The sequence below is a fragment of the Palaemon carinicauda genome, chromosome 16 (assembly GCF_036898095.1).
Source record: "Palaemon carinicauda isolate YSFRI2023 chromosome 16, ASM3689809v2, whole genome shotgun sequence".
In the NCBI taxonomy this organism is placed as follows: Eukaryota; Metazoa; Arthropoda; class Malacostraca; order Decapoda; family Palaemonidae; genus Palaemon; species Palaemon carinicauda.
This window is the reverse complement of record NC_090740.1, coordinates 132,934,234-132,957,962: the sequence shown is the minus strand read 5'-3', so window position 1 is coordinate 132,957,962 and position 23,729 is coordinate 132,934,234. Positions and strand designations below refer to the sequence as shown.

At 49.1% G+C, this 23,729-nt stretch overlaps 1 protein-coding gene across 1 annotated transcript in view; it reads left to right on the top strand.

The window, feature by feature from the left end:
- Positions 1-14,383, top strand: part of LOC137655887 (zinc finger protein OZF-like) — a 43,442-nt gene extending 29,059 nt beyond the window's left edge. Inside the window, exon 2 of the mRNA XM_068390108.1 lies at positions 10,533-14,383. Within this exon, the coding sequence (XP_068246209.1) occupies positions 10,563-11,666 (1,104 nt within the window). The 5' untranslated portion in view covers positions 10,533-10,562 and the 3' untranslated portion in view covers positions 11,667-14,383. The remainder of the gene's footprint in view (positions 1-10,532) is intronic.
- Positions 14,384-23,729: the final 9,346 nt, after the last annotated feature.

The window sequence follows — 23,729 nt, the reverse complement described above, 5'->3', positions numbered from 1 at the left end:
TGCCAGCACTCTCCTTCGCGCCCCTACTCTCTTACGCACCAGTGCTCTCCTGCGCGCCAACGCTCTCCTACACGCCAGCATTCTCCTGCACGCCAGCCTGGGCACCATTCATTGCCCGCGCGCCAACCTGTACGCCAACGAATGCCTGCGCGCTATTCTCTGGCGCACAAGAACACTGTAGGTGAGACACCAATCGCATTGCAGCCCTCACCTATGCGCCAACGCTCGCTGGCGCTCACCTGCGTGCCAAGTATCTCCCGCGCGCATGCACAAAGAGACGCGTGCGCGCCAAGACTTTCCTGCGGGCCCGCGCCATTATCCTCCCGCACCCGCGCCAATATTCTCCCACGCCCGCGCCAATATTCTCCCTCGCGCGAGCATCAATATTCTCCCTCGCGCGAGCATCAATATTCTCCCTCGCGCGAGCATCAATATTCTCCCACGCACGAGCACGCACACCAACAGGCACGGGCGCAGGATCTACACCCGGCAAGGTCGCCATCGCCTCATTCCCCTCCCCGCAAACGCATTCCAGCATGCCCTGCGGGAGAAGGGAAACAACAAGCAGAGGGGTTCAGGATCCCTAAACTGCATTCTAAGGCGGACCCACCTATTACAGTGACTCCTCGTAGGGAACTTTCGGTCCCTTTCCCGACAGGGTATCTGTCTGACAGTGCATCCGTCAGTCAGCAGCCCTAGTCAGAGCCGTAACACAGGCTTTCAAGCCAGTCCTGTCTGACCGCTCATCAGAGCAACCTATAGCTCTGTACTTAGGACACGGAACCATGGCTTCCTCTACCCCTTTGAAGAGGAAAAGAGGAGTTTCTGACGCAGTCACTTCTCCGAGGGCGAAGCTGACTCCGTGCAGACCATCAAGGCAAGTTCCTCCAGTTTCTCATGGATACCCTCCCTCCCTGTCGGACGAAGACCATCCATCACCAAGGGAACTGCGCGAGAAGAGACACTCTTCCATCGGATCAATGGAGGAAACCTCTCTTCACGCGGAGAGTTCCCCGCAATCTGAGAACAGGAGGGACATGACACACTGGCCTTCGATGTTGGAGTCTTATCTCCGTCCACGGAAGGAGTCCAAAGACTCCAAGACTCAACCAAAGTCCTCCACTAGGGCTAGAACGGAGACAGCCAGCCACTCGGGGAATGTCTGCGACTCACTCCAAGAAGAGCTCTTGGTGATAGAAGGAGACTTTGCTGCGAATCCTACATGAGGAGGAGACCAACAAGAATCAGAACATGCATTCTGGCAGGTTCTGACATTAATAAGGGTTCTCAATGTGGTTTCCGACCCGTAGATACCCACTCGAGAGGGCAAAGACACAGTCTTAGACTGCATCTATGGTACTCAGAAACCCTCAAAGACCAGTGCAGCCCTGCCCTGGTCTCAAGGGGTGAAGAGTACCAGGAACTAGATCTCCCAACAGCTCTCCAAGTTTGCCTCCTCCAACTGTGCCAGCGCTACGAACAAGCTCCTCCCACCTCCTCACGTACAGTAAAGGTGATACTTTGAGATCCTGGAGGAAGCCAGTTCAGCTCTTCCTCTTCACCACTCTCTGAAAGAGCTAACCAAGGGAGTCCCTCTCTAGAGACTCCAGCCGGCAGGTCTCGTTCTCGGCAACCGAGGTTCTTAACCAGGAATAGGTCACCAAGTATGCGATGCAAGCTACTTCGTTACTGGACATCTGGTTAGGGACCTTAGGTATCCTGATATGATCCGTGGATTTTTCCTAGGAGCGTACCAGGAAAGCAATAGAGACCTTCTTACTCTCAGGCACTCGCACGATCGAGTTTCTTGCCCACCAAGTCTCTAACTTGTGGGCAAACACCATCTTGAAACGTCGAGATGCAGTGTCTGAGAGGTTCCACCAACAGGTCCCAAGCGTCGAGATAAATAGGCTCAGACATTCCTCCCTAGAGGGGTCCCATCTGTTTGAGCCTAAGGACGTGGAACTTGCTGCTGAGAGGTGGAGGAAGTCTCATCGAGACTTCCTCCTCCATAGGGCTTAAACAACTAAGCCCTATAGACCTCCAGCACCCCAGCAGTACCGTCCAACCAAGACCGCGACGACAAAAACAGTGGTGTCTAAGACCTTTCATGTCAAGGACAGGAAAGTCCTCCAGGGGAGGAAAGAATCCTAGTGAGAGCAGCTGAGGCCGCAAATGCTAGGACAGACACTCCCCCTGTGTTTCCACCAGTGGGGGGATGCCTACAAAGTTGCTCAGACAGGTGGAAGTAACTCGGGGATGATTCCTGGACAATCTCCATGATCCGTGTAGGATATTGCGTCCCGTTCATAACATCTCTACCTCCCCTGACCAAGAATCCAGTATCATTAGACTCCCTTGCCATCGGATCGGCAAGGGGGCAAGCCCTTCGGCCAAAAGTCCAGACCCTGTTGAAGAAGGGCGCTCTCGATTCGACTCCTGGATTTCTAGTCTCCGTACTGTAAAAGATGACCCAGACCATCTCTTACTATGCCAAGTGAGGAGTTTGAGGCTGTATCTTAAGAGAACAGCCGCAGCCCGTCCTCGTGTGCCTGCAGTATTTGTCAGCACAGGAAGGACCAAGAGTAGGTTCACCAAGAACACCATCTCAGCATGGATTCGCAAGGTCATAGACCATGCACTGAATCCAGACCCTCCTCCGTCACATCGCCCCAGAGCTCATGATGTCAGGGGCGTAGCTACGTCACTAGCATTCAAGAGAAACTTCTCAGTGACTCAGGTTCTTCAAGCTGGATGTGGAAGCGTCAGACCACGTTCACATCCCACTACCTGCAAGACGTGACCCACAGGAGACTCAATACGTTCTCTATTGGTCCTGTGGTGGCTGCACAACAGCTGGTTTAAAACCTCAAGCTCCTTATTGGACAAGTAGCAGAAGGTTGAGGGCATTGTTACCCGGTTTTAGTCTGCATGAATGAAAATGTTTGACTGGCTCTTATTCATTTCTTCATTCTCCCCTCTCTTGTGGAAGCAGCATCCTGGGTTCTCTGCATAGCTGACCTCAAACCACTGCAAGTAAACCATGTTCCCTTGTACCTAGTATCAAGACTAATACTGTTGAATCCCCATACCCTGACGAGGTGGTATTGGGAAAGTTCTAGTTGCACAGTTTTTCCTTCTAAAGAACTCGGAATAACTTTACCAGGACAGTCACACTTCTACATACCTCAACACACAGCTTGCGTAGGCCGCGAACCTTGTGTAACAAGGTTTTAGCGAGGTGCATGGACTCATTTTTTTTTTTTTTTTTTTTTTTTTTTTTTGAGTACTGATACACTCAGATAAGGAGCCCCCGGGTAAAAGCCAAAAGCCAGATTGGCAGGGACGTCCACCCTTCCTAATGGGTGAGTCACCCCTATAAAATAGCGTGGTTTGTATTCCAGTTACGGAACAAATGTCAAATTCGTAGATAATTTGTATTTTTCAATATTAAACTTAGCCGGTGATCATATAAGCTGTCAGCTCTGCTGCCCGACAGAAAAACCTAAGGACAAAATACGCCAGCGATCGCTATACAGGTGGGGGTGTACATCAACAGCGCCATCTGTCGAGCAGGTACTCAAGTACTCCATGTCAACACAGAACCAATTTTCTCTCTGTCGTGCCACTGGCAAGACCTACTAAATACGCTGTTGCTTACTGGATTGATTTTCACAGATTTTGGTGAAGTACTCATTTCTAGTTTTTAGCTTTCGCTTTGCAGAGGTTATCTTCAATACTTCCTTGCATTCTTTGATTGAATTTTGGATTATTTGTTGACGACGTGGATAGATTTTGAATTTCCCCTTTGACTAATTCAAGATGGCTGACCCTTCTCAAGTCCCTAAATACAGGAAGTGTAGTGCTAGGGACTGTTTTAGGCGTCTTCCGAAGGCCTCTATCGATCCTCACACCATTTGTTCCAATTGTCGGGGTAAATCCTGTCAATGGGAAGATCGGTGTGAGGAATGCGTTGGGCTTTCGGAATTCGATTTTGTCGAATTCCTTAAATATTCACGTAGGCTAGAGAGAGATAGAGTCAGGAGGAGTTCATCTCGCTCAGTTGATTTTTCCTCTCCCCATGCCCCACAACCTATTCCTTCCCCTGTAGTGGTTACTCCTGATCCCCCTTCTAGCACTCAACAACCTTCGATGGCAGATATGATGCGTGCCGTCCAGGCTCTGGGTGAGAGAGTCGAGTCATTAGCGAGTGACCGCAACCAACTCATGGCAGACGTCAGGGAGTTGAAGGGTAAGAGTGCAGTGGGAAGTGAAGTGAGTGGTAGTGCTGTGAAAAGTGTTAGTGTTGCGCTTGAGGGTGCGTCTGTTCGTGCCTGTCGTCCTCCCAGTCCGGGACCTCTTGCAAGCTCCCAAGCCCAGGGGAGAAGCAATGTCGTACGACCAAAGGGTTCGACAGGCTTTAATCAGCGGACAGACGTTCCCTCCGTGGTTTCGGACGTATCTTGCCAAGATCGCCCCACCCACAAGAAGACGAGAGAGCCCGTTCATTCCTCGTCTGCGGAAGAGGTTTCACGCCAGAAACGATGGACCAAGGTCTCACGGCCTCTCAAACGCAAGGTCCCTTCCGCGCAAGTCCAACGGCCCAGGTGTAGCCACTGGGTCAGTTCGGACTCGCTGCAGTCTTCCGATGACTGCACACCTCCTAAGAGAGGCAAAGTGGTACCGCAACAGGCAGTAACACCGTCTGTTGCCGCACCTGCTGTTGTAGACCTTAAGTGGTCTTTGCTACAGTCTATGCAGACACAGTTAGCATCTTTCATGCAGGAGTATCGTGCGGAGAAGGTTGACGCTGCACCCGTTAGCCTACAACCAACCACGGTTGTGCGTACAGTAGACGCTGACGCTACCTGCTCCCGCACTCCGGCTGTGAGAGTTCCACCAACCATGCGCAGTGTACCCTGCCAGCCGCACGTTGACGTTCACAGACGCACGCTACCCTCCGTTGACGTTCGCGAGTTACCACAACAACAGGAGGGTGGAGTTAAGTTGCTTTGTTTTGACGCTGTGCGTCAACCTCCGCAACCCACTGTGGTTACCGCTACTCGCCCGCAGCAGACTAGTCAGTCAGGAGTAGAAGCTTTGCTTCCCCACACAGCTATGGTTGTTGCCAGCTCACAGACTGACCAACAGTTCCATGACGTTGCGTCCAGTGCAGTCACGCATGCACCCGTGCTGCCGGACTCAGCCGACCAGCTGATTCCTACTCCTTTGCCGCTTCCTCTTCAACATTCAGACGATGGACTCTCTGATGATGACGACGCTGCACATCTTGACGACCCGCACACGGACATCGACGAACCCAAGACCACGCCTCCCTCCTTGGACTTTAGGAAAGTGCTTGCACTGTTTAAGGATTTATATCCTGATCAGTTTGTGTCTGCAGCACCACGCTCCCCTCCCTCTGAGTTCGCTTTAGGCACGCAGTCATCCGCACCTGCCTTTACGAAGCTCGTCCTCGCCCGCTCATCCAAGAGAGCTTTAAGAGTGCTGGGAGATTGGTTGCAGTCCAAGAAGCAACTTGGGAAGACAGTTTTCATGTTTCCCCCTGCCAAGCTTGCTTCCAGATCTAGCGTCTGGTATGCCACGGGAGAAGTTCTCGGCTTGGGAGTTCCTGCCTCTGCCCAGGGCGACTTCTCAAGTCTTGTAGACTCTCCCCGCAGGCTGGCCATGAGACGCTCCAAGATTTGTTGGACTCCTTCGGATTTAGACCATCTGATGAAAGGAGTATTCAGAGCGTTCGAAGTTTTTAACTTTTTGGACTGGTGTTTGGGAGCGTTGAGCAGGAAGACCTCCCCTTCTGACAAGGAAACTTCCATGCTCATAATGTCCTGCATGGACAAAGCCATACGGGATGGTTCTAGTGAGCTTGCGGCTTCTTTCGTTTCCGGGGTCCTCAAGAAACGGGAACACCTTTGCTCCTTCATGTCAGCTGGAGTAACCCCATGTCAAAGATCGGAGCTTATGTTTGCTCCTCTCTCGAAGTGCCTCTTCCCTGAGGAGTTGATCAAGGAGATTGCTGCCTCCTTGATTCAAAAAGACACACATGACCTGGTTGCGTCATCCGCACGCAAAGCCACCCCTTTGCCCTCCGTGTCTAGACCCAGGATGGATACTCCAGCGTCAAGGTTCATTCCGCCCTTTCGTGGCAGAGCCTCCAGCAGAGGAGGTGCTCGTGCCGAAGGTAAACGTGGGAGCAAGAAGAAAGGTTCCAAGTCCTTTAGAGGCAGAGTCTGACTGCCACCTTCTTCAGACAGCAGTGGGAGCCAGGCTCAAGAACTACTGGCAGGCCTGGGAGAACAGGGGCGCAGACGCACAATCTGTGAAGTTACTCAGAGAGGGGTACAAGATTCCATTCTTGCGCAAGCCCCCTCTAGCAACAACTCCCATCGACCTCTCTCCCAGGTACAGAGAGGAGGACAAGAGACTAGCTTTGCAGCAAGAGGTGTCTCTCTTACTTCAAAAGGGAGCGGTAGTCAAAGTCCGGGACCATCAATCCCCGGGCTTCTACAACCGTCTCTTCTTAGTCGTGAAGAAGACAGGAGGGTGGAGACCGGTGCTAGACGTCAGTGCTCTGAATGTCTTTGTCACAAAGCAGACGTTCACCATGGAGACGACAAAGTCGGTTCTAGCATCGGTCAGGAAGGAAGACTGGATGGTCTCTTTAGACCTCAAGGACGCCTACCTTCACGTCCCCATCCACCCAGATTCCCAACCTTTTCTAAGGTTCGTTTACGGGAAGGTTGTATACCAATTTCAAGCCCTGTGCTTTGGCCTAAGCACGGCGCCTCTTGTTTTTACGAAACTGATGAGGAATATTGCCAAATTCCTGCATTTAGCAGACATCAGAGCCTCCCACTATTTGGACGACTGGCTTCTAAGAGCTTCGTCAAGTCGTCGCTGTCTGGAGAATCTAAAATGGACTCTGGATCTGGCCAAGGAATTGGGTCTCCTGGTCAATATGGAAAAGTCCCAACTCGTCCCATCCCAAACTATAGTGTACCTAGGAATGGAGATTCAGAGTCAAGCTTTTCGGGCTTTTCCGTCGGCCCCCAGAATCAGTCAAGCCCAAGAATGCATCCAGAACATGCTAAAGAAGGACCGATGTTCAGTCAGACAGTGGATGAGTCTGATAGGGACGCTTTCATCACTGGACCAGTTCATTGCGTTAGGGAGACTGCACCTCCGACCCCTTCAATTTCATCTAGCTGTTCACTGGAGAAAGGACAAGACGCTAGAAGCGGTCTCGATCCCTATTTCCGAGAAGATGAAGTCTTCACTGACTTGGTGGAAGGACAACATTCACCTCAGAGAGGGTCTGCCACTGGCTGTTCAGACTCCCAACCACGTTCTCTTCTCGGACGCATCGGACACGGGCTGGGGTGCGACATTAGACGGTCGGGAATGTTCGGGCACGTGGAACGCGGATCAAAGAACGTTACATATCAACTGCAAGGAGCTACTGGCAGTTCATCTGGCCTTGAGAAGCTTCAAGTCCCTCCTTCTAGGCAAGGTGGTGGAGGTGAACTCCGACAACACCACAGCCTTGGCGTACATCTCCAAGCAAGGAGGGACTCATTCGATGACGTTATACGAGATCGCAAGGGACCTCCTCACCTGGTCAAGAGATCTAAACCTGTCTCTAGTAACGAGGTTCATTCAAGGCAACATGAATGTCATGGCAGACCGCCTCAGCCGGAAGGGTCAAATCATCCCAACAGAATGGACCCTTCACATGAATGTATGCAAGAGACTATGGGCCTTGTGGGGCCAACCTACCATAGATCTATTTGCAACCTCGATGACCAAGAGGCTCCCAATTTATTGCTCGCCGATCCCGGACCCAGCAGCAGTTCATATAGATGCCTTTCTTCTGGATTGGTCCCATCTAGACCTTTATGCATTCCCCCCGTTCAAGATTGTCAACAGAGTACTGCAGAAGTTCGCCTCTCACGAAGGGACAAGGTTGACGTTGGTTGCTCCCCTCTGGCCCGCGAGAGAATGGTTCACCGAGGTACTGCAATGGCTAGTGGACGTTCCCAGAACACTTCCTCTAAGAGTGGACCTTCTGCGTCAGCCACACGTAAAGAAGGTACACCCAAGCCTCCACGCTCTTCGTCTGACTGCCTTCAGACTATCGAAAGACTCTCGAGAGCTAGAGGCTTTTCGAAGGAGGCAGCCAGAGCGATTGCTAGAGCAAGGAGGACATCCACTCTTAAAGTCTACCAGTCGAAGTGGGAAGTCTTCCGAAGCTGGTGCAAGTCGGTATCAGTATCCTCAACCAGTACCTCTGTAACTCAGATAGCTGACTTCCTTTTATACCTAAGGAAGGAAAGATCTCTTTCAGCTCCCACGATCAAGGGTTACAGAAGCATGTTGGCAGCAGTCTTCCGTCACAGAGGCTTAGATCTTTCCAACAACAAAGATCTACAGGACCTCCTTAAGTCTTTTGAGACCTCGAAGGAGCGTCGTTTGGCCACACCAGGTTGGAATTTAGACGTGGTACTAAGATTCCTTATGTCAGAAAGGTTCGAGCCACTACAATCAGCCTCTTTTAAAGATCTCACTTTGAAGACTCTTTTCCTCGTCTGCTTAGCTACAGCTAAAAGAGTCAGTGAGATACACGCCTTCAGCAGGAACATCGGATTTTCATCTGAAACGGCTACATGTTCTTTGCAGCTTGGTTTTCTAGCCAAAAACGAACTACCTTCTCGTCCTTGGCCGAAATCGTTCGATATTCCAAGCCTTTCTAATTTGGTTGGAAATGAACTAGAAAGAGTCTTGTGCCCTGTTAGAGCTCTTAAGTTCTATTTAAAACGAACTAAACCTTTACGAGGACAGTCAGAAGCTTTATGGTGTGCTATTAAGAAACCTTCTTTACCCATGTCGAAGAATGCAGTTTCCTATTATATTAGACTGTTGATACGAGAAGCTCATTCCCATCTGAATGAGGAAGACCATGCTTTGCTGAAGGTAAGGACACATGAAGTTAGAGCTGTCGCAACTTCAGTGGCCTTCAAACAAAACAGATCTCTGCAGAGTATAATGGACGCAACCTATTGGAGAAGCAAGTCAGTGTTCGCGTCTTTTTATCTTAAAGATGTCCAGTCTCTTTACGAGAACTGCTACACCCTGGGACCATTCGTAGCAGCGAGTGCAGTAGTGGGTGAGGGCTCAACCACTACATTCCCCTAATTCCATAACCTTTTTAATCTTTCTCTTGAAATGTTTTTATTGTTGTTTTTGGGTTGTCCGGAAGGCTAAGAAGCCTTTCGCATCCTGGTTGATTTGGCGGGTGGTCAAATTCTTTTCTTGAGAAGCGCCTAGATTAGAGGTTTTGATGAGGTCCTTTAGTATGGGTTGCAACCCTTCATACTTCAGCTCCTAGGAGTCGCTCAGCATCCTATGAGGATCGCGAGGCTCAGTAAGGAAGACGTACTTAAAAAGGCAGAGTAATTGTTCAAGTCGACTTCCTTACCAGGTACTTATTTATTTTATGTTTGTTATTTTGAATAACTGCTAAAATGAAATACAAAATACTTAGCTCTTAATAATGTCAACATGTAATGCTGGTCTCTACCCACCCCCCTGGGTGTGAATCAGCTTATATGATCACCGGCTAAGTTTAATATTGAAAAATGTTATTTTTATTAATAAAATAAATTTTTGAATATACTTACCCGGTGATCATATATTAAAGGACCCTCCCTTCCTCCCCAATAGAGACCCAGTGGGCCGAGGAGAAAATTGGTTCTGTGTTGACATGGAGTACTTGAGTACCTGCTCGACAGATGGCGCTGTTGATGTACACCCCCACCTGTATAGCGATCGCTGGCGTATTTTGTCCTTAGGTTTTTCTGTCGGGCAGCAGAGCTGACAGCTTATATGATCACCGGGTAAGTATATTCAAAAATTTATTTTATTAATAAAAATAACATTTTTCCTAACTATACAAACCTTAGCTATTTAAGCAAACTTACCCGCCAGCCCTATCCCCCTTGAAGTCCTACCTCCAAGCAAAGTGAGCTCAATCACAGGTGTGTGACGGGGAGCAGTATCAAGCTACCCTCCCTACCCTCCACTAACTAGCGGTGTGGGTAGTAAACCATCGTTAAAAATTAATGGCTCGTCATTTCAGCTACGGCGAAAGTAATACCCCTATTAAATAGCTAAGGTTTGTATAGTTAGGAAAAATACAAATCATCTACGAATTTGTCATGTTTGTGAAAGATTTTTAAGAGGACTATTCGAGAAACACATGTACCAATACACATTAAGTGAAACATATGCTTGGTACACTGGTCTTCCAATACTAGGTTAACATGTTAACTAAAGGTGGATAGTTGCACCTTGCTAAAAAGTCTTTTGGCTAGTTTCGGATGTCGCCGAAATAATCACCACTGTCAAGAGCTCAAGGTTTGTATAGTTGGGAAAAATACAAATTATTCCCAAATTTGTCATATTTGCAGATGGTATTTAAAGTTTGATAACTCCAATCATTTCTTACATTTCAGTTCTGTTCCATAGCAGTATACATTGAAAACATGAAAGATGGTGCTATTGATGACCAGTCTTCAATTGAAAGGGAAAATCTTAAAAAAAGGAGAGAAAAGAAGCTCAGAAAACAGACCGTGAGGAAGAACCCAAAAAAACAGACTCCGTGTGGCAGTCTTGAAAAGCCTTCAAAAAATGGAACTGTAAGCAATGACAAGTTTGCAATTGAGAGAAAGGTAAATTTTAATGTTTATGAGTGCTTTACATGTCACAAGAAATTCAAGCACAGAGGTGTTTATAATAGGCATCTGATCACGCATAGTAAAGAAAAGCCTTTTGTTTGTGAAGTTTGTGGAAAGGGATTTTCAAGGAAACATCATATGATCAATCACCAGATTGTCCACATGTCCTCCGAAGAACGTATAAAAGTAATGAAATACAAATGTGAAGAGTGTGGGAAGATGTTCACTAGGAAAGAATATTTAGAACAGCATTTTCATTCTACAGTAAAAGAGAAAAGGCATATTTGTTTGTGTTGTGGTGCGCTCTTTGTTCAAAAATCAGGTCTCACTCGACATATGGCACTTCACTCGGAGAAAAACTTGAAGTGTGATGTATGTGGTAAGACCTTTAACCGTCAGGATACTTTAAGAAAGCACCAAGAAACACACAAATCAGAGAAAAAGGAAACCTGTGAATATTGTGGAAAGTCATTTGTATTAAAGAAGTACTTAGATAAACACTTGTTGTCTCACTCACAGATAAGAAATTTTGCTTGCCATCTGTGTAGCAAACAATTTTTACATAAATCTGATTTGAATCGCCACACATTGATACACTCAAGAAAATGGCAGGAGTGTTCGCACTGTTTAAAGAAGTTTTCACCTAAAAAGGATATAGAAAAACATGTGCTCAGTTGCTCAAAAAATCCTGCCAACAAGAAGGTTAAAGCTTCTTCCCATAAAAAACCGTGTTTCAATAAACCAACTGCTGCAGTTGACAAAGTGGATTCTGAGGATTATACACCTAACAGCAAAGGCTCTACACATTGTGATGAATTTGGTTTGGTTAAATTTGACACTGTTAATGGCAAAAATCCACACAAAGAAACATCTACTTGTTCAGTCAATGTTCCATTTCTGTATTTCTTCTGATACTAACAAACCTTCTGTTATTTATGTGGATATTCTTTCAGCGGCAGGTGGAGCTAGGTATTAGACTTTAAATGGGAGATGGCAACCCTGCCTAACTGCTTAGCGGGTAGGCAGCGGGTGGCTGAGGGTTACCCAGCCACCTCTATATATACACTCACAGCTGTGACAGACGTCACGTTTTCTTTTGGCTCAGTAGAGTCGGACGTGTCCACTCTCCTCTGATTGTCATTGGACTGTTTAATTTGTTTGCTTACTCTTTTCAGGTGTGCGTGTCCGTCTTCTACAATCGCCTTCATCATGTGAATGTGTCTAGAGTGAGAGGGTGCCGCCAGCGGGACCTTCATGTCGTCATTGGAGACCGACCCTCACTCTCTGTGTCCTACGTGTCAAGGGCATCGTTGCAAGCAAGGCTTGCCTGCGCAGGGTGTAGGGAGTGGTCCGCCTCCCAATGGGAGAGGTTTGGAAGTCGCAGGAAGAAGAAGTCTAAGCGTGATCGTTCTCCTCAGGGACAAGCAGGACGCTTTCTTCTTCCCACACCCCCAAATCGCATTCAAAAGCTCCTCGCACGCGCTCTCATGAGGGACAAGCGAGCAGGAGTGCAGATTGCTCATCTCCAAGGCAAAACCAGAGTACTGGGGAGGTTGTTGCTTCCCTGGAGGAGCACCTCCTCCAGCCACTGGCGAGCCTTTTTCCTTTGCAGATTTGTTTCAGGTGTGGTCGTCCTTAGGGATTTCGAGACCCCCTTCGAAGGAGCTGCTGCAGTGCCTTCTTCAGCATGGATCTTCTGTGTGGAGGAAAATAAAAAATGTTGCCGGCAAATTTACCCCGAACCCACCACCAGTGTTGAAGGTGAACGGTCAGTATGTGACTGAAGCAAACGATGTCAGCAATGCCCTGGCTGAACATTTTTCAAATGTATCATGCAAGTGTGAAGGCGCTCCTGGTCACCAGTATTGGAGCAACAAGGAAAAGAAAATTTTAAATTTTGTAACAAGAGGGGAAGAGTCATATAATTCTCCTTTTACTGAAAGAGACTTTGATTCCGCTCTTACTAATTGTAACAATACAGCCCCTGGACCCGATGGAATTCCATATGCAAGGATTAAACATGTACATTTTAATACAAAGTTATTTATTTTAAGCATTATTAATAGAATATGGCATGATCATAGTTATCCAAGTTTGTTCTGTAACTGGAATACAAACCACGCTATTTATTAGGGGTTATACTTTTGGCGGAGCTGAAATGACGAGACATTAAAATTTAGTGAGGGTTAATTACCCACACCGCTAGTTAGCGGGGGTAGGGGGGGGGGTAGCTTGCTACCATTTCCGTTCACACACCTGTTTAGTCACTTTACTTTTGGCTTGGATCGAGAGCAGTTGTTTCCTCTCTCCCTCCTCGCCTATTCTGGACTGCCATTAATTTTTGTCTTTTAACTTACTTTTTCTTATACTTGTATATATATGAAAACATTCTTAATGTTTATGTATATATACAGTATGTGTATAGAAATGTGATAAGCTTCCTTTACAGTGTTTGTGCTGTGTGTGTGATACATATACGACAACGACACTTGCGTACATTAGCAAAGCAACATGACCAGCACTTCAGATCATCTTAGAATGCTAAAGGAGGTTTGCCTCCAGGGGTTGGACAACTTCCCTTCCGAGGGAAGTTTCCTCCCCAGGTGTGAGGTTGTTTTTCCCTTCAAGGGGAGAACTTCCCACATCTTAATAAATTCATCGTCTCCGACTGCTGTTGCTGCCTTCGCCCAGACTTCTCTCCTACCTTGCTGAGTTTCTCTTCCTTCAGGGGCAGAGCACGGTCTTGGCAAGTCTCTTCTACGAAGTGCTTACCTCTCTCGTTCGCAAGAGAGGCCACTCTACTCCTCTTCGGAGAATCGCTACTGTTAAAGGTCAGCTTGCTGATCCACTGGCCCGCAATGGACGTCTTGGCAAGTCTCTTCTACGAAGTGCTTACCTCTCTCGTTCGCAAGAGAGGCCACTCTACTCCTCTTCGGAGGATCGCTACTGTTAAAGGTCAGCTTGCTGATCCACCGGCCCGCAATGGATGACTTCTAGTCTCTTCTACGAAGTGTTCACCTCTCTCGTTCGCGAGAGAGGACACTCATAGAGACTTCTCTTCAGAGGATCGCTACTGTTAAAGGTCAGCTTGCTGATCCACCAGCCCTCAATGGGCGTCTTCTAGTCTCTTCTATGAAGTGTTCACCTCTCTCGTTCGCGAGAGAGGCCAATCATAGAGACTCCTCTTCAGAGGATCGCTATTGTTAAAGGTCAGCTTGCTGATCCACCGGCCCTCATGGGTGTCTTCAAGTCTCTCCTACGAAGTATTCACCTCTCACGTTCATGAGAGGAGCCACTCATAGAGACACCTCTTTTGATGATCAAGCAGACCTACCAGGACCTACCGATCTACCAGCACAACCTTGCTCTGCAACTTAGTTCTTTGGACTTCGGTCCTGAACTCTAACGCGGACCTTTTTACGGTCCCCACCAGTGGATGTTCCTTTTCCAAAGGGCACATCCCAGTTCCTGATCGTCCTGCCAGCTGACCTACCGATCTACCAGCGCAACCTTGTGCTGCAACGTAGTCCTTTGGACTTCGGTCCTGGACTCTAACGCGGACCTTTTTACGGTCCCCATTGGTGGATGCTCGCCCTTCCAAAAGGCACATCCCAGTTCCTGAGTGTCCTGCCACTAGTTGTCCTGCCAGCTGACCTGCCAACCTACTAGCATTACCTTCGAGCGCGCCGCTAACAGTCTCCCGTGCGTGCGCACTCCAACAGTCTTCCGTGCGCGCACTCCAACAGTCTTCCGTGCGCGCGCTCCAACAGTCTTCCATGCGCGCGTTTCAACAGTCTTTCGTGCACGTGCTCCAACAGTCTTCCGTGCGCGCCCTCTGACAGTCTTTCACGCGCTCGCGCCGACGATCTTCCGCGTGCACGCGCCAACAGTCTTGCACGCGTGCTCCTACAGTCTTCCGTGCGCGCACCCTCCGACAGTCTTCCGCGCGCGCACGCCTACAGTCTTGCACGTGCGCGCGACAACAGTCTTGCACGTGCGCGCGCCAACAGTCTTCCGTGCGCGGGCGCCGATGGTATCCCGTGCGTGCAAGCGCCGATGGTCTCCCGCGTGCGAGCGCCGATGTTCTCCCCCGCGCGCGAGCGTCGATGCTCTTGCGCGCGCGCACCAATAGTCTTCCGCACGCATGAGCGCGCTAACAGTCTACCGCGTACGCGCGCCGACAGTCTTCTGCACGCACGCGCCGACGGTCTTCCGCGTATGTGCGCACCGACGGTCTTCCATGTGCGTGCGCACCGACGGCCTTCCGCCGGCGTCAATGGTATTCCACGCGCGGGCGCCAATGGTCTCTCGCGCGAGCACCCGATGGCCTTCCGCGCGCACGTGCGCCAATGCTTTTGCGCTCCAATGACCTTGCGCGCACGTAGCCTTCCGCGCGCGGGTGCTGATGGTATCCCATGCCAATGGTCTTCCACACGCGCGCGCCAACAGTCTCCATGAAGTACTCTCATGCACGCGCCAGTGCACCCACCCTTGCGCAACCAGTCACATGCTTCGGTGCATTCTAGGGAGAATGCACAAAACTACACAGTGCCTTCCTGCATGCCATCGCTCTTCCGCACTTTCCTGCGCCCGCCTGCGCAGTTACGGTCTCAGATCCAATGCGCCAGCTCTTGCCAAAGAGTCAGGGCTCGCAGATCCAATGCACCAGCTCTTGCCTAAGAGCCAGCGCTTGCCTGCTCTCCAGGTAGAAAATGAGCAGCAGCATCATCCTGTGTGCCATTGCTCCAGTGCTCTCCTACATACTCGCGCAATAGGCAGTAAAAAGGAATAAAACTTTTTGGACAGGTCACCATTGCCCCATTCCTCCCCGCAGACACATAAACATTGCCACCGGGATAGAGGAATAAGGCTTCACAGAGGGATTCAAGATCCCAAAGATTCCATCCTACAACGGGAATTGAAACGAGGAATCCTTGGTCCCTGTCTCTTCTGAAGTTTCTTTTTTCCTTGACAGACCACCATCAGCAAACAGGAAAGCATCTACAGTCTGATCTCTAGATCACTGTTTGCTGATGGCTAGTTCACAGTTTACTGATCGCTAGGTCACCGATTACCAGATCGCCAATTGCTAGCTCAATGCTGATCTTTGACCTCTAGTCCCTCCAATGACTAACGATCTCTAATTTCTAGCATTTCCAATCACCGATTGCTAGTCAATAACCAGTCATCAGCTTGCTGATCACTAGATCACTGATGGGCAGCTCATCTTTCTTCGATCATTGAACTCAGCTCGCTGCTCTCTAACCAGCCCATCTTCAGTTTGCTCTTCTCTGACCAACCAGAGGGAACCATAATCAGCTTGCTGATCTCTAACTCACCATCGGCTCACAGACCACCGATTCATCGGTCATCGGCAATTTGCCAGCAGTTTGTGACTCGAACTTGCTAGTCAACCTCTTCCTGTAGTTTCCTAGATCAGAAGGCATACAACATACTTCTCGCTACTGGCCGTTCGCCATCACACTAAAGTGATCGGCAAACGTTCAACAACCCTTATCAACGGCTTGTCGACGGGGAACTACTTGCGAGCACTCTCCAACTGCACAGTAACCACAATACCCAATGGTTAACCATTGATTAACATTCGCCAGATTGGTTCTATTCTAAGAAATAACATCAATCCCATCAGGGCACAAGGTAAGGCTAAGCGTTGCCTTCCTTCTGTTAGTTAAAGGAATTCTCTCTCAGAGAAGAATTCTTACACTGGGTATCGCGCCTGATCCTTTACGACACGAGTCAAGACTCCAGTGTCGACAATCTTCCATGCAAAAGGATCCGCAAGGAGATGTCCCTTTGGATCGATGTCCACACCATGTTGGAGTTCGAACAAGTGCTAAGACCTCAGGTCTTCATTTGCACACTGGACCTAAAGGACACTTACTCCCAGGTCCAAACCATCCATCTAGGAAGGTTGGAAGATTCAGTCTAGACAAACAAGAAACACCAGTTCAAGGTACTGTGCTTCGGTCTTTCTACTACACCCATCCTGGTCTCACAGGATCGGCTTCTGTCTCGAGACGACTGACTAACCTTAGAAGATTCAGTGGCAACCTTGCATTAACACCGGAACTTCTGAAGTCTTTTTACCAAGATCCAGTGATCAGGGTAAACCTACGGAAGTCTTCCCTACTTCCCTCCCAGAAGAGTGGTGTATCTGGGAATGATTCTAGACACCAATCTCTATAAAACCTTCTCGAAACGAGAATGACTCCCATTCCAAGAGACTTGAGTCGGAAAAAAAAGAGAGGAGGGACCATAGTGCTGCACCACATGACCTCAGCCCTCTGGACAGAGCCCGAAAGTACCTTCACTTGAATCTCTTAAGAGATGAAGGCCAACTTTCCGGTCCTTCAGCAGCCTCATCGTTTCCTAACAGACCACTCAGTGATGTGATGGACAACACAAAACACACCACATAGAGACTCACATCGACAAGCAAGAAGGAACTTGTTTGTAGCCTCTTCCCATCTAATAGTATAAACACTAAGATGGGCCAAAGTCCGTTCGGTACCACTATCTGCCCGCTTCATTCTAGACTGGAAGAACGTGCTCGCCAACAATCTGTGCACAGCATCTCAGATAAGGTATACCAAATGGACTTTGGATCGCCTTGTAGCAGACAAAGTCCCGACTTTACGAGGTTCTCCAACCAGGGGTCTGTTCGCAACACTCCTGAATCTCAGGCTGCCGTTGCTCCCCAGCCCTAGACCCCAAGGCTCTCTGGCAACAACGGTGGGTACAACAATGATGTTTATGTCTCGTCCCTGTTTTATCTGGAGAAGGGCACTCAAGAAGGCTAGAACACCGGTCAACCTCTCAAGGACTCTCCTAGCTCCGTTATGGCATTATGCAGAACGGTTTCCAAACCTTTTGCAGCTCCTGATAAAGTCTCCAAGAGAACCCTCTCCACATCACAGACAACCCACTTCGACACCTACCACAAGCTATAGCTTTACTATGATTGTACGCCTGGAGACTACCCAATACCTCTTTGCGAAAAGGTTGTCTAGATATCTGAGGAATTCCTTAGCATCAGTCTACCAGGCAGTATGACGTCTTGTGTGGTTGGTGTCATGTGAAAGTGTGTCTCTCCACTCGATACCTCGATTCCAGCAATAGCGGAGTCCTTGAGTACATACTCTGAAATATCGAATAAAAGTACTGATAGAATAAAAGTACTGGGTGGAAAAAATCTCAATATTTAATAAAAGTAAAGCACTGATGGAATAAAAGTACTGGGTGGAAAAAATCTCGAAATTTAATAAAAGTACTGGATGGAATAAAAGTACTGCCCGAAAAAAAAAAAACTCAAAATCTAATAAAAGTACTGGATGGAATAAAAGTACTGACTGGAAAATAACGTTTTCAATATTAAACTTACCCGATAATCATGTAGCTGTCAACTCCGTTGCCCGACAGAATTCTATGGAGGGATACGCCAGCTATCACAATACTAGAAGGGGGTGTACTTACCAGCGCCACCTGTGGCCAGGTACTCAATCATTTGTTGTTGACACCTCCTCAATTATTCCTCTGTCGTGCTTCCGGCTAGACGTTCTGGGATACGCTTATGGTCTTCGAGTTTATTCATGGATATTTGGTGAAGTATTCTCTTAGATTAACGGCTGTCGCATTACTGGAATCCTTTTTATATTAGCTAGATAGCTTTTATATAAATACTGGTTAACGGTTAATGAATTTTTGCTTGTTTTTGGATCACCCTTTGGCTAACTCTTTGAAACAAGATGTCTGACGTTTCGCAAGCTCCCTCCCATAGACGATGTAGGTCTTGCAATAGGCGTATTCCGAAGGCCTCGGTAGATCCTCACACCGCTTGTTCTGACTGTAGGGACAGGCCCTGTCTATTAGAAAATCGATGTGAGGAGTGCGCCGGACTTTCGGAATTGGAATTTGTCCGTCTTTTAAAATATTCATCTAAGTTAGAGAGAGGTAGAGTTAGGAGAAGTTCTTCTCACTCTTCTATGTTTTCCTCACCTCATGATCCCCTACCTTTTCCTACCCCTGTAGTGGCTACCCCCGAACCTACTGTGTGCCCTCCGCCTGATATGTCAACTGTTTTGCGTGCTATTCAGGCTTTAGGAGATAAAGTAGAATCAGTGGTAAGTGACCATAAGTCTCTGATGGCCGAGGTTAAAGAACTGAAGGTCAAGAGTGCAGTGGGTGGAAATAGTGCCAGTGCTGTGACGAGTGCTAGTGTCGGTGCAGTGCCAAGTGCTAGTGGTGCCAGTGTGGTGCGTGAGGATTTTTCTGTGCGAGCCAGTCGTCCTCCCAGTCCGGGACCTCTTGCAAGCTCCCATGCCCAGGGGAGAAGCAATGTCGAAGGGCTTAAGGGTTCGACAGGCCTTGTTAGGCGCACAGAATTATCCTCGGTGGTTGCGGGCGTGTCTTCCTTAGACCGCCACTCCCACCTGCAGACGATTGAGCCCGTCTTCTCGTCCGCTGATCAACATGCAGGGAAGAAACGTTGGTCTCAGGTCTCGAGACCGCTTAAACGGAGAGTTCAGTCAGCGAGTGCTCAGCCAGGTTGTAGTCATTGGCTCAGCTCTGACTCGCCTCAGTCATCGGTCGACTGTACTCCGCCCAAGAGGAGTAAGGTTCTGCCTATACAGAGCCCGACTGTGACTTTACCTCAGTCTGTTATCGTTTCTGCCGACCCCAAGTGGACCCTGCTTCAGTCCATGCAAGCTCAGCTTTCGGACTTGATGCGTGAGTGTCGGGCTGAGAGTGTTGCACCTCCTCCTCCGCCTACACTCCCTCCACCTGTTCTCGCTCCGCCTGTGCTCGCCCAGCCTGCACCTGCTCCGCCTGGTCGCAGCACCATCTGCCAGGCGTACGATGTTGAGCCACTTTCGGAGTTTGCTGTTCCCAGTGTTGTTCAGCCTCAGCCTTCTTTAAGGCAACCCTTGCTTTGGGATCAGGAGAGTTATTCCACTCTTCCTCCGCCTCCCCTTGCTGCTCCACCAGTGGTGCAACTCTCGGTTGGGGTACAACAACCTCTCCCCTCCGTGAGTCTGTCTGCTCAACCATCGCTGCAGCGAGCTCAACCCTCCTCTAGGCAAGCTCCTCTACACCCTGGACTTGCGCCTCAGGAGCCTCAGCTTGCGAGAACTTTACCTTGTTCTGCGCAGCCTCAACCTCTTCATGCTCCACTCATCTCACAGGAACAGGAACGGACTACTCCGCCTCCGTCCTCCGCTCAGCTTGTGCAATCCTTGGGTTCAACTCTTGCTAGGAGTCAACCTCCTTCACCCATGCGCCTGCCTTCTGCTTCGTCTGTTGTTCAGCCTATGCAGTCTGAGCCTCAGGTTTTCCCTCAAGATGAGGAAACCTCTGTTGTTGTTCCTACCCGTTCTGACTCTGCGGTTCAGCATTCTGGTCCAATCGCTTCGCTACCCTCTGCTGATGAAGTGTCGGATGATGAGGAGGCACACCTTGATCCCTCATCAGACGTGGAGGAGTCTAAGCTTTCTCCATTGTCTATTGATTTTCGAAAGGTCTTGGCTCTACTCAGGGAGATTTACCCAGACCACTTCGTCTCTGCTATTCCCCGCTCTCCTCCATCTGAGTTTTCGCTGGGCGTACAACAAGCTAAGTCCAACTATACTAAGCTTGTCCTAGCTAGATCCTCCAAGAGGGCTTTAAGGATCTTAGGGGAGTGGCTTCAGTCTAAACAACACCTTGGCAAGACTTCCTTCATGTTCCCTCCAACGAAGCTCGCTTCGAAAGGTTGCGTTTGGTATGCCACAGGGGAAGCACCAGGCTTGGGAGTACCTGCCTCTGCCCAGGCTGACTTCTCAAGTCTGGTGGACTCGCCTCGGAGGACTGCGATGAGACGCTCGAAGGTTTGTTGGACCTTCTCAGACCTGGATCATCTTCTGAAAGGGTTGTTCAGAGCTTTCGAAATGTTCAACTTTCTCGACTGGTGCCTGGGAGCCCTCAGCAAGAAAACCTCTCCTGCGGACAAAGATTCTGCCATGCTAATTATGTCCTGCATGGATAAGGCCATCAGAGATGGATCGGGTGAGCTAGCGTCGTTATTTGTATCAGGGGTGTTGAAGAAAAGGGAACAACTGTGTACCTTCCTCTCCGCCAGCATTACACCGTGCCAACGGTCACAACTCCTTTTTGCTCCACTCTCAAAGTTCCTCTTTCCCGAGGAGCTAGTTAAGGACTTGTCGGCTGCCCTGATACAGAAGGACACGCACGATCTTGTAGCCTCATCGGCTCGTAAGTCTAAGGTTACCACCTCTGTCCCCAAGACTTATCGCTCCCCAGTGGCTGATACCCCGGCTACGAGGTTCATACCGCCCTTTCGTGGTAGAGCCCCCAGCCGAGGAAGCTCCCGTCCAGACTCTCACAGGAGCAAGTCTAGGAAAGGACCCAGGACATCTAAGGGAAAGAACTGACTCTCAGATTCTCCAGACAACAGTAGGAGCCAGACTCAAGATCTTCTGGCGAGCCTGGGAGAAGAGAGGTGCAGACGCACAGTCTGTCAGTTGGCTGAGGTTCGGTTACAGGATTCCATTATGCCTCAAACCGCCTCTGACCACATCGCCCATCAACCTCTCTCCCAACTACAAAGAAGAGGACAAGAGGCTAGCATTGCAACAGGAGGTGTCGCTAATTGTGCAGAAGAAGGCAGTGGTTATAGTCCGGGACCATCAATCCCCGGGCTTCTACAACCGTCTCTTTCTTGTGGCCAAGAAGACAGGAGGTTGGAGACCGGTGCTGGACGTCAGCTCTCTCAACGAGTATGTCACCAAGCAGACGTTCACAATGGAGACGACCAAGTCGGTCTTAGCAGCGGTCAGACAGGAGGACTGGATGGTCTCGTTGGACTTGAAAGATGCATACTTTCACGTTCCCATTCATCCAGACTCCCAACCTTTCCTGAGATTCGTTTTCGGAAAGGTTGTCTATCAGTTCCAAGCCCTGTGTTTTGGCCTAAGCACAGCTCCTATGGTCTTTACTCATCTGATGAGGAATGTAGCGAAATTCCTGCACTTATCGAACATCAGAGCCTCCCTCTACCTAGACGACTGGCTGTTGAGAGCCTCCACGAGTCGTCGTTGTCTGGAGAACCTCTCTTGGACTTTAGATCTAATCAGAGACCTAGGTCTATTAGTCAATATAGAGAAATCTCAACTCATTCCCTCCCAATCCATTGTGTACCTGGGAATGGAGATTCAGAGTCGGGATTTTCGGGCTTTTCCATCGGCCCCCAGGATAAACCAAGCCCTAGAGTGCATCATGAGCATGCTGAAGAGGAGCAATTGCTCAGTGAGACAGTGGATGAGTCTCACAGGGACCCTCTCATCACTGGCCCTGTTTGTCGAGCTAGGGAGACTCCACCTCCGCCCTCTTCAATTCCATCTTGCGGCTCATTGGGACAAGGGCTCGACTCTAGAAGCAGTCTCTATCCCTATCAACCAAGAGATGAAGACCACTCTCCTGTGGTGGAAGCACAATCTCCTTCTCAAGGAGGGTCTATCATTGGCCATCCAGACCCCCCATCTTCATCTCTTCTCGGATGCATCGGACTCGGGCTGGGGTGCGACCTTGGACGGACGGGAATGCTCAGGAGTATGGAACAAGGAACAAGGATTACTCCACATCAACTGCAAGGAACTGTTAGCAGTTCATCTTGCCCTGTTGAACTTCAAGTCCCTCCTGCTAGGCAAAGTGGTGGAGGTGAATTCAGACAACACCACAGCCTTGGCTTACATCTCCAAGCAAGGAGGGACCCATTCGAGGAGCCTTTACGAGATCGCAAGGGACCTCCTCATTTGGTCAAGAGGTCTAAACCTCACACTGGTCACGAGGTTCATCCAGGGCGATATGAATGTTTCAGCGGATCGCCTCAGCAGGAGGAATCAGGTCATTCCCACGGAATGGACCCTCCACAAGAGTGTGTGCAACAGACTTTGGACCTTGTGGGGTCAACCTACCATAGATCTGTTTGCCACCTCCATCACCAAGAGACTTCCGCTTTATTGTTCCCCTGTTCCAGACCCTGCAGCGGTTCATGTGGATGCTTTTCTTCTGAACTGGTCCCATCTCGACCTGTACGCATTCCCTCCGTTCAAGATAATAAACAAAGTTCTGCAGAAATTCGTCTCGCACGAAGGGACACGGCTGACGCTGGTTGCTCCCCTTTGGCCTGCAAGAGAATGGTACACAGAGGTACTTCAATGGCTAGTCGACTTCCCCAGGACTCTACCTCTAAGAGTGGACCTTCTACGTCAACCACACGTAGACAGGTTGCACCCAAACCTCCACGCTCTTCGACTGACTGCCTTCAGACTGTCGAAAGATTCGCTAGAGCTAGAGGCTTTTCGAAGGAGGCAGCCAGTGCGATTGCCAGAGCTAGAAGAATTTCCACTCGTAGAGTCTACCAGTCTAAGTGGGAGGTCTTCCGAAGCTGGTGTAGAGCCAATTCAATATCCTCTACCAATACCTCTGTGATCCAAATAGCTGACTTCCTTCTTCATCTTAGGAATGAGAGATCCCTTTCAACACCTACGATTAAAGGATATAGGAGCATGTTGGCCTCAGTTCTCCGCCACAGGGGTTTGGACCTGTCTTCCAACAAGGACCTTCAAGACATTCTCAAGTCTTTTGAGACGTCTAAAGAACGTCGTCTTTCCACTCCAGGCTGGAATCTAGACGTAGTCTTAAGGTTCCTTATGACATCTAGGTTCGAACCTCTCCAGTCAACTTCCTTCAAGGATCTTACCCTCAAGACTGCTTTTCTCGTTTGCCTTGCAACAGCTAAGAGAGTCAGTGAGGTTCATGCCTTCAGCAAGAACATTGGTTTCACAACCGAATCTGCAACATGTTCTTTTCAGCTTGGATTCCTAGCAAAGAACGAGCTTCCTTCACGTCCTTGGCCTAGATCGTTCGAAATACCTAGCCTCTCCAACATGGTAGGTA